The sequence below is a fragment of the Hordeum vulgare genome, chromosome 2H (genome assembly GCF_904849725.1).
Source record: "Hordeum vulgare subsp. vulgare chromosome 2H, MorexV3_pseudomolecules_assembly, whole genome shotgun sequence".
Lineage (NCBI taxonomy): Eukaryota > Viridiplantae > Streptophyta > Magnoliopsida > Poales > Poaceae > Hordeum > Hordeum vulgare.
This window is the reverse complement of record NC_058519.1, coordinates 522,813,530-522,825,674: the sequence shown is the minus strand read 5'-3', so window position 1 is coordinate 522,825,674 and position 12,145 is coordinate 522,813,530. Positions and strand designations below refer to the sequence as shown.

Below are 12,145 nucleotides of genomic sequence, written 5' to 3'. Positions count from 1 at the left end.
AGCATCCCGCGCAGTCGACAAGCGCGGCCCTCGCCTGGTGAAGATGTGCGGCTCGGTAGCAAACTGCGTTGGCGCAGCAGCAGGCAACTGGGGTGGAGAAGGTGAAGTGTTGGACACCGATCCCGAAGGTGATACTGGCAGCCCTGGCACGAACAGCGGAGGCAATTCTGAGGGAGATTGCTGCTGATTTTGTGGGACGCTACCAGGGCAGGTTTGTGCACCATTTTCAAACGGGTTTGCACCATGGAGCAGCTTGTCCTTGGTACCGTGATCATGTGTAATAGTACACTTAGATGCAGAATTAGGAGAATTAGTCGTAAGTGAATCAACACAATCATCATTGCCCACATAGTTAGAGCTAGATAAGTGGGGAGGAAGGAGTTCTTCTCCTTCTGGAGAAGAGCACCGGCATTAGAATGAACTCATGAGTGATACGTCTCCAACGTATCTATAATTTTTTATGGTTTCATGCTATTATCTTATCAAACTTTGGATGTTCTGTATGTCTTTTATATATTTTTGGGGACTAACTTATTAACTCAGTGTCAAGTGCCAGTTCCTGTTTTTTCCATGTTTTTTACCCCTTTCAGAGGAGATTTTGAAACGGAGTCCAAACGGAATAAAATCCCCGAAAAGATTTTTTTCGTAACGGAAGAAGATCAGGAGACTTGAGAGCCAAGGCAGGGGGGCCAGGGGCCCCACAAGCCCTCACCCCGCGGCCAGGGGGGAGGCCACGGCCCACAGACTTGTGGGCCCCCTGGACCTCCTTTGCCCTTGGGTTTGCGCCTATATATCCCCAAAAATTCCATAAAAAATCAGGAGATCATCGAAAGTACTTTTCAGCCACCGCAAGCTTCTGTCTCCGCAAGATCCCATCTAGGGCACGTTCTGGTGCCCTGCCGGAGGGGGATTCGGATACGGAGGGCTTCTTCATCAACACCACGACCTCTCCGATGATGCGTGAGTAGTTCACCATAGACCTACGGGTCCATAGCTAGTAACAAGATGGCTTCTTCTCTCTCTTGGATCTTCAATACAAAGTTCTCCATGATCTTCATGGAGATCTATCCGATGTAATCTTCTTTTGTGGTGTGTTTGTTGAGATCCGATGAATTGTGGATTTATGATCAGATTATCTATGAATCTTATTTGAGTTTCTTCTGATATCTCTTATGCATGATTTCATATCCTTGTTATTCTCTTCGAGTTGTGGGTTTTGTCTGGCCGACTAGATCTATGATTGTTGCAATGGGAGAAGTGCTTGGTTTTGGGTTCATACCGTGCGGTGACCTCACCCAGTGATAGAAGGGGTAGCGAGGCACGCATCGTGTTGTTGCCATCAAGGGTAAAAAGATGGGGTTTTCATCATTGGTTTGAGATTATCCGTCTACATCATGTCATCTTTCTTAAGGCATTACTCTATTCGTCATGAACTCAATACACTAGATGCATGCTGGATAGCGGTCGATGTGTGGAGTAATAGTAGTAGATGCAGAAAGTATCGGTCTACTTGTCTCGGACGTGATGCCTATATGTATTATCATTGCCTTAGATATCGTCATGACTTTGCACGGTTCTATCAATTGCTCGACAGTAATTTGTTCACCCTCCGTAATACTTGCTATTTTGAGAGAAGCCTCTAGTGAACAGTATGGCCCCCAGGGTCTACTCCACACCATATTTTCAGCCTTACACTTTTTACTTCTTTGCACTTTCCGCCTTCAGATCTCACTTTGCAAACAATCTTGAAGGGATTGACAACCCCTTTATAGCGTTGGGTGCAAGCTCTTTTGTGTTTGCGCAGGTACTGTGGACTTGACGAGATTCTCCTACTGGATTGATACCTTGGTTCTCAAACTGAGGGAAATACTTACCGCTCCTGTGCTGCATCGCCCTTTTCTCTTCAAGGGAAAAACCAACGCAATCTCAAGAGACGACAGAAGGATTTTGTCGCCCTAGCAGTTACCAGCAAGAGGAGGCAGTGGAACTGGCAACATCATAGGGGAGTGTTAGTAACTCTAAGAAATGGATTGTATGAGATTTCTTGGTGTTGCCGATTGTCGTTCAAGTTCTTACTTGAAGCTTAAAGCATTTTGTAAAGACCATAATTTCTGGTGTACTCCCTCCGTCACGGTTTAGAAGGCACAGTTAAATATACGTGTGTTTCACAATAGACAAGGTTTAAGGCATTAACGTAATTAATTTATTAATTAGTACTACTCATGCATGCATGCGTCGTGTTAATTTCTTAGCTCATTAGGCGCATGAGTATTATTGATGCTATTTTTTAGCCCATCTCATAGCCAATCGATAACTACCTAGGTTCTAGAGATCTTCCAAACACACCTTCTAAACCGTGACGGGCGGAGTAATACAATAAAGGAAAGCTCGTGTGAGTGTGCCTCCTTCGGTTTTCTTAGACAAGGGGTGAAGGGAATAAAAAGTAATTATTATATCCAGTTAATTGCAAGGGGAACTTGTATAATGACCCTCATGTCTTGCATTTCCATGGTTCAGCAAATAAAAAGGGAATATCAACATCCTCAGCCTCATGGATCTGGTGTTCCGATTGCTCCCTTCTGCGAATAGATTGTACTAATTAATGTTTCAAAAGTGAATCATGTGCTACCAACAATGCCATGGTTCATGGAATCATTAGATACAATGCTATTGTTCATGGAGTCATTGGGGACAAAATTGAAGTGTATCTCTGCTTGCATAAGTTGTGACATCCTATTCAGGAGCTTCAACAAAAGAGCATCGCCAGCCACGCACCCAACAGGCCCTTCGAGGCCCCTATTTTAACGCTCCGCTAAAAAAGTCCCACCAGCGCCTCGAGGACCTCGTTTTTCGTCGGTTTAGGCCGAAATTGGCGTCTGCGGACCCGGACCGAACCCAGGGTGTTGGGGGCCGCCTGGGGGCGTCGGATGAAACGAAAAGTCGCGTGGGGCCGCGCTGTTGGCGACACGGCTCGTTTTTTCCGCCGTTTTCCGCCTTTTCCCTCCTACCCCCATCATCCCCATGCCCCCGTCGTTCCCGCCGTTCTCTCCATACTCCCTCCCTCGTCATGTCGCCGAAGAGGTACGCCGCCCCTCGCCAGGCCACCGAACATGCCGCAACAAAAGCGAGGAAGCCGAGGGCGCCGGAGCCGTGGGCCACGGGCTGCATGAATGCGTAGTGAAGGTCGACGTTGATCGGCAAGAGGCGGTGACTGCTGATCGACGGAACAGGCTCATCATGAAGAGAGCCAGGGATGCGGTGACGGAGCAGGAGCGACCGATCTTTCCTTCTCAACAAGAGGGCCCGTTTCCACAAGACGCGTGGGGAAGCCATCAGAGTGTCGCGTCACTGGCCAACTTTTCGTCGCCAAACTTCCCGTTGCCGGCATGGGGTTACGCGCCCTCCTTGCCGGAGTATGCCGATGGTGATGCTCTCGACGGCTTCAACCTCAACTCCATCTTCCTGCGCACCCCTTCTGCGTTCACCGTCGGGCACAACGCCCACTACGGCTACTCACCAACGTACTTGGGTTTGTCTACGATGAGTCTGCGTCGCGGCCCCCTTCCTTTCGCGTCGAGTTCGACGCCACAGTTCAGCAATGCCGACACCGAGATGGAGGAGATCATCAACAACGGCTCACCGGCCGCTGCTTCGTGCCCAGGGTTTGGCACGCAAGAGGAAACGCTGGGCATTGGCGACGACATGGACGAGGAGGAGGAGGTGGAGGAAGAACCAGCAGAGCCAGAACTGGAGCCAGCAAGGAGCAAGAGGGGAAAGAAGGATAAACGGGCGGCCAACGGGAAGTCGGACGAACCCCGCGTCAAGTGGACGGCAAAGGAAGACGAGTGCCTCGCCGAAGCATGGAAGACTGTCAGCATGGACCCGATCAACGACGCGAACCAGGACACCGACACGTACTGGACAAGGGTCAAGATGGCGTTCGACGAGTGCAAGTTGGTCGACCCCGAGTTCGCCGGCATACACATGAAGCACGGCGACAAGGCCAAGTCCAACCATTGGGCGAGCATCCAATTGGCGTGCCACATATGGCATGGAATTCAGGAAGAGGTCATGGCTCGCCCGGAGAACGGTGCCGACGTCGAACGACACGTATGTCCATGGCTCGTCAGTCCGTGATCTTCGGCTTCTTTTGTCGACCCGTGTTCTTCGTCTGCGCACATGGTTCGAATGTTCAAGACGTTCCGCCGGGACAACGGCAACAACGCCGACTTCAAGTTCCTTCACGTGCTCACCAGGATCGAGTCGTGCGAGAAATGGGCGGAGGTCCGGCTTGCTCTCGCCAAGGCCAAGGATGGTGTGTACAACCGGACGCGCCTGCCTCGGGGGCGGCAGATGGTCAGCCTGATGGCAACAAAAAGGCGAAGAAGGCAAGGGATTCGGCACCCGCTACCGAAGGGCTGCAAGCGTCGATCGAATAGTGCATCGCCGACGCCAAGAGCCACTCCGCCATGCGGGAGGATAAGTCCGAGGCAAGGTGGCCGGCGGACGAAGCAGGACGCCAAGCTCGATCTTCTCAGGACGAACGTGGCCGCGGAGAAGCGCAACACCGACCTAGTGTTCTTGATGGGAGGAGGTGACACGGTGACGATGGACCCGCAAGTGAAGGAATGGTACTTGGCGAAGTGGGACCTCATCTTGAACCTCATGCTGGGACCGGCGGCGATCGCATCGACCACGTCGACGCCGAATGCGCCCGGATCGCCGACGCCGACACCGACAACCGCCACACTGACGCCGCCGACTTCTCCCGCGCATGCAGGAGATGATGAGGAGTTTGTCATTTGAGTTCTACGTCTGCCGATGATGCGGATCCCGCCTTTTTTATCGCCGAACTATTGGTGATATGTCGCCGACTGTGACATGATGGTCGCCGACATGTTGAGATGTCCCCAACATGCGTTTTTTGTAGCGGGAAAGAAAACTTTGAATTTTATGTGCGCCTGGGGCTGAAAACTCGGAGGCGCGACTAGGAATATGAGCCCCCCCCCCCCCCCCCAGTCGAAAAAATCATCGGCTGGAACGCCATAGTGCCACGCCGAGTCCGCTAGGGGGGCAAACGGCTGGGGATGCTCTAAGCTTGGAAGAACCTGTACGGATTAAAAAAAATTAACACATATTCTTAGGCCTCACTATTATTAACACAGTAACCAAAATGTCAGATATGAGAGGGTGATCCTTATTCCATAATTACAGACATGTGAACATGTTCACTTAATCCGGAAATGATTTCTCAGCCATGCTAACGTGGGAATGGAAAACAAAGAAACAAGCTGGGTCTTCTGGGGCCTGGTTTCACTCCTTCAAGATATATCTTTGACCGTTTATATATGTTTAACAGGAGCTGGCTTTTTAACTCGCACAGATGGATGCACACATGAAGACAGGTAAACTGCTACTCCTGAGCAGGTGTGCACGAGTTAAAGAATATGAGAGTAACCTCCAGGTGCTCAATCATGGAGAAACGGAACCCAAATTTTATGCAAAAATACAATAAACACATAATCTTTCAGCATCTTTTTTGATACGGCAGCAAACATGAATCTTACTGAACATGCAAATCATCTGCAAGAAATGCCATATCAACATTTGTGCTCCTCATATAGCTAAACAGCAAGATTTTAAGAGTGTAGAAACATTTGACACTAGAAATTCAGAAACCATGATAAGGCTACAGCATAGTTGTGGTTTATGGTACTGAAATTACAGCGCAAAACAAAGATTTGTTAGGCTGCGTGCTAGAGTACACGACAAACAGTTCTACTGCAATAGCATGAACCTGACACTGGCAGAGTTGCTAATCCTAGACCCCATAATCCCAGGTCCTCAAGCAGAGAACCAACAACCGAGATGATCCCAGGCCCTCAAGCAGAGAACCAAGAACCTACATCTTATCATAACATGCTATGGTAAGTCTTCGGGTGAAGGGCAGACAGAAGAAGAGCAGGATTGACTGGTCAGGATAGCGGCTAAGAAAGCAGCAGACAGGGCGGGCTGGAGGACTAGTCCGAGATGGACTTTCTCCTCTCCCCACAGTGAAGCAGAGTACTCAACTCATCGCATGGACATGAGAGTGCGCCTCTGGTTGGCCCTCTTGGAAGGCTGAGCGGCCTTCTTCTGGTTCTTCTTCACCATCTTCTCGATTTGCTCTATTGAGCTGGTCAGTTTCTTCTCCATGAGATCAGCGAGCGCTGGATCAATGGGTTTGGTTGGAGTCTTCTGTGAGCTCTTGGATGCTGAAGAATTGACCTTGAAGCCGTGCTCTGCCTGGCTAGGTGCAGGGCCTGCAACCATTTCAGTTAAGCCAGAACCAGAGGCGATAGCTTGGGAGCCCTGAGCTTCGATAGAATGAGGAGTGCCCTGCTCTGCTGGTACCAAAGTCGCCAAGTTCGCAGGTTGCGTAGATTGCTCAGGCGTTTCGTTTTGCTGCCGAGCGGCAGCAATCCTTAAGCGGCTTCTCTCAATAGCCTGAAAGTCAATAGTCAGAACAGCAGAACGTAGAAAGAAAGAACATGCAAATGCATAATTTTAGCTAGAACTACCTGCAGCCAAAATAAACATTTGAATGGCTCAGCAGATAAGCAGAAAACTCAATAAAATATAACAATATGTAGCCAAGGCAGGTCAGCAGAAGTAGGCATATATATGTTTTATAAATTAGGATTCAGTGGTAACGGCACTGTTACAAAAATTGTGCTCTTGTAAAATGGTTGATATGCACTCAGAGCTTAATTACTAAATTATAATATTCCACCAATCAAAACAACCCCAACTCAAAATTATATCATTTGAGTGACACGCAAGAAACATTTAAGTTTTGAGATAGTACATGCTGCCACATTCAATTGTATATACAACATTTTAACTCAAATAGGATTTTACGAAATAGACATCTAACTGGTGCATGCTACTGTAACAACAGTATACAGAAGCACAATGTACATAAAATGGAAAAAAATATTAGCCACAAGAGCATAATGCAAACTATACAAAGGATATACACAGATAGATGACATTGTGGGATTTACTTAAGAGTATAATGGGCACATGTTTGCAGAAATTTATAGGTATAAACAACATTAAAGAGCTCCATTTTCACTTCATCAGGTAATATCAAAAGAAAAGTCAGCAGCTTAGGAAAATGGCCAAGTGTGTGCATTTGTTGGTATGCTTGAACCAAACATCATACTGAATTACACTAACGAAATATCTGAAGTCAGTTAACTGATGATTGAATGAAACGATTTTCGATAAACAATACTGGTAAACAAATAACTACTGCTGAAAATTGAAAACTATAAACTAATATAGCACAAAATCATATAACTGAATCATACTCAGACATATATAACAAATCAGGCATCACTCATCAGTACAGAAATATAAACACTAAGCAAACAAGAGCTCCAATAGGCAATTGATATGTATTTCTTTGGACGGTGAGGTAGCCTCTCCACTCAAAAATAACTGCACTTTAAGCAGGCATGACAGTATTCATCTAACATGGACACTTGATACAGGGAAGCAGGATATGTACTATTAGATGGCTAGCTCTATTAGATGGAACAAAGCAAAGTAGTGGTTCATAAGCACAAGAAACCCCAAAACCTGACAGTGCCAAGCACGGAAATAATACATCTACTCTACTTACTAGTAAAAGTTATAACAGTATCATGCTTCCATAAACAATTGTAGTTGGGAATAGTTACCATTTAGTTCTCCCCAACTACAATTATTTAGGTACAGAGGGAATAGTTACCATTAAGTTCAAAGTAACAGAAGTAGCACAAAATTATTCAAGTACCATTGTTTCACTGAAACTTGGTGTAAATAAGATCCTCTTTCAATATTTCATAGTTCATACCAATATTGAAACCCCAAAACCTGACAGTGACAAGCACTGAAATAATACATCTATTCTGCTTACCACTAAAAGTGATAGCAGTATCGCTTTCATAACCAACTAGTTACCATTAAGTTCAAATACTGTCCACAAAACCATAACAGAAGTAGGACAAAATTATTCAAGTACCATTGTTTAACTAAAATTTGGTGTGAATAAGATCCTCTGTTGGTACTTAATACCAATAATCAAAACCCCAAAACCTGACAGTGCCAAGCACTGAAATGATACATCTATTCTTCTCACCACTAAAAGTTATAGCAGTACTGCTTTCATAACCAAATAGTTACCATTAAGTTCAAATACTGTCCACAAAACCATAACAGAAGTACTACAAATTATCCAAGTACCATTGTTCAACTGAAACATGGTGTAAATAAGGTAATAAAAGCAAGTTGCTGCAATTTGGCCATGTGTTAAAAGCTAAGAGATACCAGCAACAATCAAGTACCGGTGGAAATGTAACATAGCAACAAATCATAGAACTGAATCCAAGTCAAGACTTTTGTCATGGGATTCCACAAGCCCACATTGGTAATAATTGTACTTCAAACATGCTGTTACTGGCCGGCAACAACTCCAGAACGGAGTTGGCAAAGAAGAAAAGGCACTATACCTCCATCTAAAAACTCTTAAACAGCGCAGAGCAGAATCCTAAGCAAGATAGCAAGTGAAGCAACTATATCTTCAGACAGTTCAACTACTCAACTACTCATGTCAGAACAGCATTGCTTAATCTGAAGAAATTGCTGGTCACCTTAACAATCACCGTGATATCACGGAGCGGCGTCCTCGGGTACCAACCAGGAAGCGGGCTCCTCCTCCTGGGTGGCGTAGCCTTCACAGCCCAAACTGGCGGCACGTTCTCCTTGTTGCTGGAGGGCGACGCGAACCGGGAGGGCGACGCGAACCGCCGGGGCAGCTGCTTCCCGGCCCGCCTCCCTGCCAGTGCTCCCGGCGAGGCCACCCTCCTGATAAAGAAGCCGCCGCCAGGGAGGTCGGTGAGGGCCGTCCTCTTGAGTTCCCTATGCTCAGGCATCTTGGAGATCTGCAGGAGGCGCGCGGCAGAAGAGATGCAGATCGGTCAGAACTTCAGGAAACGCGTCGAAAGAGCAAGAAATGGCGGAAAACTCAAAAGGCAGCATCCCCTGCTCACGCACCTGTCCTCTCTTCTTCTCTGGATCTTTCTCGTACGATTCGTATCCCGAGATCCTTCCAGCCCTGTTCCCGGAAATCCGCAAGCGCAAAACGTCAAAGAAATCGTCAGAAAACCAAGAAATGGGTGCGGGGAAAGCAACGAATACCACCAATATAACCCCAGGATTTCTCGCGCATTACCTGTCCCGACTCCCGCTTCGATTCCGCGCCGCTAATCCGAACCCTAGAACAGATCTGCAGCAAGAGGGCCGAAGAAAAGCGTCAGAACCCGCAGGAAACGGCCCGGAATGGGGACAAAAAGGGACGAAACCCGAGATTTCTCTCACGATTTGCTCGGCCCTTCCTCCAATCTCGCCCGCTTCGAGCCCCTGATACAGCTGCGGATCCTAATCTACTGCTAACTACGACTAATTTCCGGGTACAATCCCTAGGGTTTATAGCACTAGCTACGGCTAGATGGGGAATGGGGGGTGGGGGTGGAGGCGCCCGGCGGGATATATTGGAAACTCAAACTTTGAGACTGGCGGCCGTGGGACGAAATTCTGGTCCACGGGTTCTTCCATGGACTATGTCGCATCCGTCCGTCCGTTTGTATGAGGTGGACGGGCGGGCTGAGTCTGGTGTTGTGGGGATGGTCCATTCGCATCGTAGCCGTTGATGTTTTTGACTTTTGGGCAGTTCTGCCGCTCCGAGATTTGGATTCGTTTTTGGATGGGGATGGCGTGGCCAATAATGAACGACTCATGCCAGGCTCGTGACCGGCGTAAAAAAAGGAAGGCTTTTCCGGTTGGCCACGTCGTCTTCTCCAGTAATTCGTGTATGGCATATATTATAAATAAATGTGCATAGATGAAGGCTAAAATTTAAAGGGTGACTCTTCACGCTCGGTCGATCGGTCGATGCCTCCGGTTGTCGTGTCAATAGGTCAAGTTGGACCAGCAAAATCCAAAACCCTATGCAAAACCAAAAAGTTAGACCCTTCAAACTAAAAAACATGAACAAACGAGCAATTGCAATATTTATATACATCGCAGAAAAATATTATGATGTATATAACATAGTGTCTTATATAATATAATAATTGGGTATATAAAAAACCTAACCATACCATCTTTATAAGATTAATTAATTAATTTTTGTTCTCTTTCTTATGCTTACATGTAGGCCTGTAGAAATTTTCGTTAATTAAGTAGACATCTTAGGGGCTAAGTAAGCTTTGCCGAGGACCAATTACAGGTCTCATCTGATAGTTTCTTGAGCACACCGTTCTCCCAGATCCCGCATTTGATATGTCAATTCAAAAGAGTCGTGGTGGCCCTTGAATTCTACTTTAGCGACGCCATCCATTCATGATCTACATGCGCATGTAAGGAACGACGCCTAGGAAACACATGAATTTACCGCTGCGGGACTCAAGCGTCACATTGCCACACGACCGAGTTTTTTCCTTATAAAGTAAAGGAGATACACAAAAGATTTCGCACACCTTCCACCTCTTCTCTTGCCTCTGTGTGGATCTCGTCTCCTTCCTAACTACCATTGTTGCTTTGAGAGCTCAACGCAATGGAGAATATCCCAGCTCATCCATCCGCCCCGTCGGTCCCCTCGAAGGACAGTGGAAGAGATGTTCAATCACTCAAGGGCAACTGAATCGCCTTGCTACACAACGGTTTCTTCCCGACCCAGCTTTTGCGCAGATTCAACTAGGTTTGGTCTCTTTGGATGGCAGAGTTCTCAATGACAATTTCCCAACATCGCAAGGTGATGAGCGTGTACGCTTTGTTCCCTTCCTTCTGCGGGGGGTAGGTTCTCCTATCCACCCCTTCCTCAAGGGCCACCTAAAGTTCTATGGGATAAAACTCCACCACCTCACGCCCAACTCGATTCTTCACATAACCGACTACGTCACTTTATGTGAGGCTATCCTTGGCTGTGAAGCCCACTTCGACCTATGGTGCAAATACTTTTTCCTGGTGCCACGTATTCGGGACGAAATTATTTCTGAGGTTGAAGGTGTCGAGGTGTGCAGAACCGTTGGGATCGGATATCTTCCTCGCACTCCCAAGAAGTGTTGGGGAATGTTGCATGGGAAACAAAAAAATTCCTACGCACACGAAGACCTATCATGGTGATGTCATCTACGAGAGGAGATTTGGATCTATGTACCCTTATAGATCGCACAGCGGGAAGCGTTAAGAAACGCGGTTGATGTAGTGGAACGTCTTCATGTCCCTCGAACCGTCCCACGAACCGTCCCGCGATCCGTCCCACGATCCATTCCGATCTAGCGTCGAACGGACGGCACCTCCGCGTTCAGCACACGTACAACTCGACGATGATCTCGACCTTCTTGATCCAGCAAGCAAGACACATAAGTAGATGAGTTCTCCGGCAGCGTGATGGCGCTCTGGTGGTGGTGATGATCTACTCCTGCAGGGCTCCGCCCGAGCTCCGCAGAAATCCGATCTAGAGGTAGAACTATGTGGTCTAGGGTTGAGCTGCACGTGGCAAAAGTTATCTCAAATCAGCCCTAAAACACCACTATATATAGGAGGGAGGGGGAGGGCTAGCCTTGCGGGACAAGCCCTCAAGGTGTGTCGGCCAAGGGGAGGAGGAGGACTCCTCCTCCAATTCGATTTGGGAAGGAGGAGTCCTCATCTTCCTTCCCACCTCCCTTTTTCCCTTTTTCCTTTTATTTTCTTTTGGTATTTATTTATGTGGCGCCATGGGCCCCTTGGGCTGACTCCACCAGCCCACTAAGGACTTGTGGCGCCACCCTAGTGCCTTGGGCTCACTCCCGGGTGGGTGGGCCCCTCCCGGTGAACTCCCGGAACCCATTCGTCACTCCCGGTACACTGCCGGAATTGCCCGAAACTTCCCGGTGACCAAATGAAACCATCCTATATATCAATCTTCGTTTCCGGAACATTTCGGAAACCCTCGTGACGTCCGTGATCTCATCCGGGACTCCAAACAACATTCGGTAACCACACATATAACTCAACTATACTAAAACATCCTCGAACCTTAAGTGTGCAGACCCTGCGGGTTCGAGAACTATGTAGA

The 12,145-nt window shown here is 47.6% G+C and overlaps 1 protein-coding gene across 1 annotated transcript; it reads right to left on the bottom strand.

The window, feature by feature from the left end:
• Positions 1 to 5,637: 5,637 nt before the first annotated feature.
• LOC123426985 (protein POLYCHOME-like) lies at positions 5,638 to 9,562 on the bottom strand. Its single transcript, XM_045110909.1, has 5 exons — positions 9,406 to 9,562; positions 9,260 to 9,313; positions 9,082 to 9,142; positions 8,679 to 8,969; positions 5,638 to 6,486 (listed from the first exon to the last, which is right to left on the bottom strand). The coding sequence occupies exons 4-5, from the start codon at positions 8,958 to 8,960 to the stop codon at positions 6,073 to 6,075; spliced, it is 696 nt and encodes a 231-aa protein (XP_044966844.1). The 5' UTR covers positions 8,961 to 8,969; positions 9,082 to 9,142; positions 9,260 to 9,313; positions 9,406 to 9,562; the 3' UTR covers positions 5,638 to 6,072.
• Between the last annotated feature and the right edge of the window lie 2,583 nt (positions 9,563 to 12,145).

Excerpts from the sequence above, each read along its gene's own strand:
- LOC123426985 (XM_045110909.1), bottom strand. The coding sequence starts at position 8,960 with ATGCCTGAGCATAGGGAACTCAAGAGGACGGCCCTCACCGACCTCCCT. Across the intron at positions 6,487-8,678 it reads ATATCACGGTGATTGTTAAG|GCTATTGAGAGAAGCCGCTT; the intron begins GTGACCAGCAAT and ends ATTGACTTTCAG.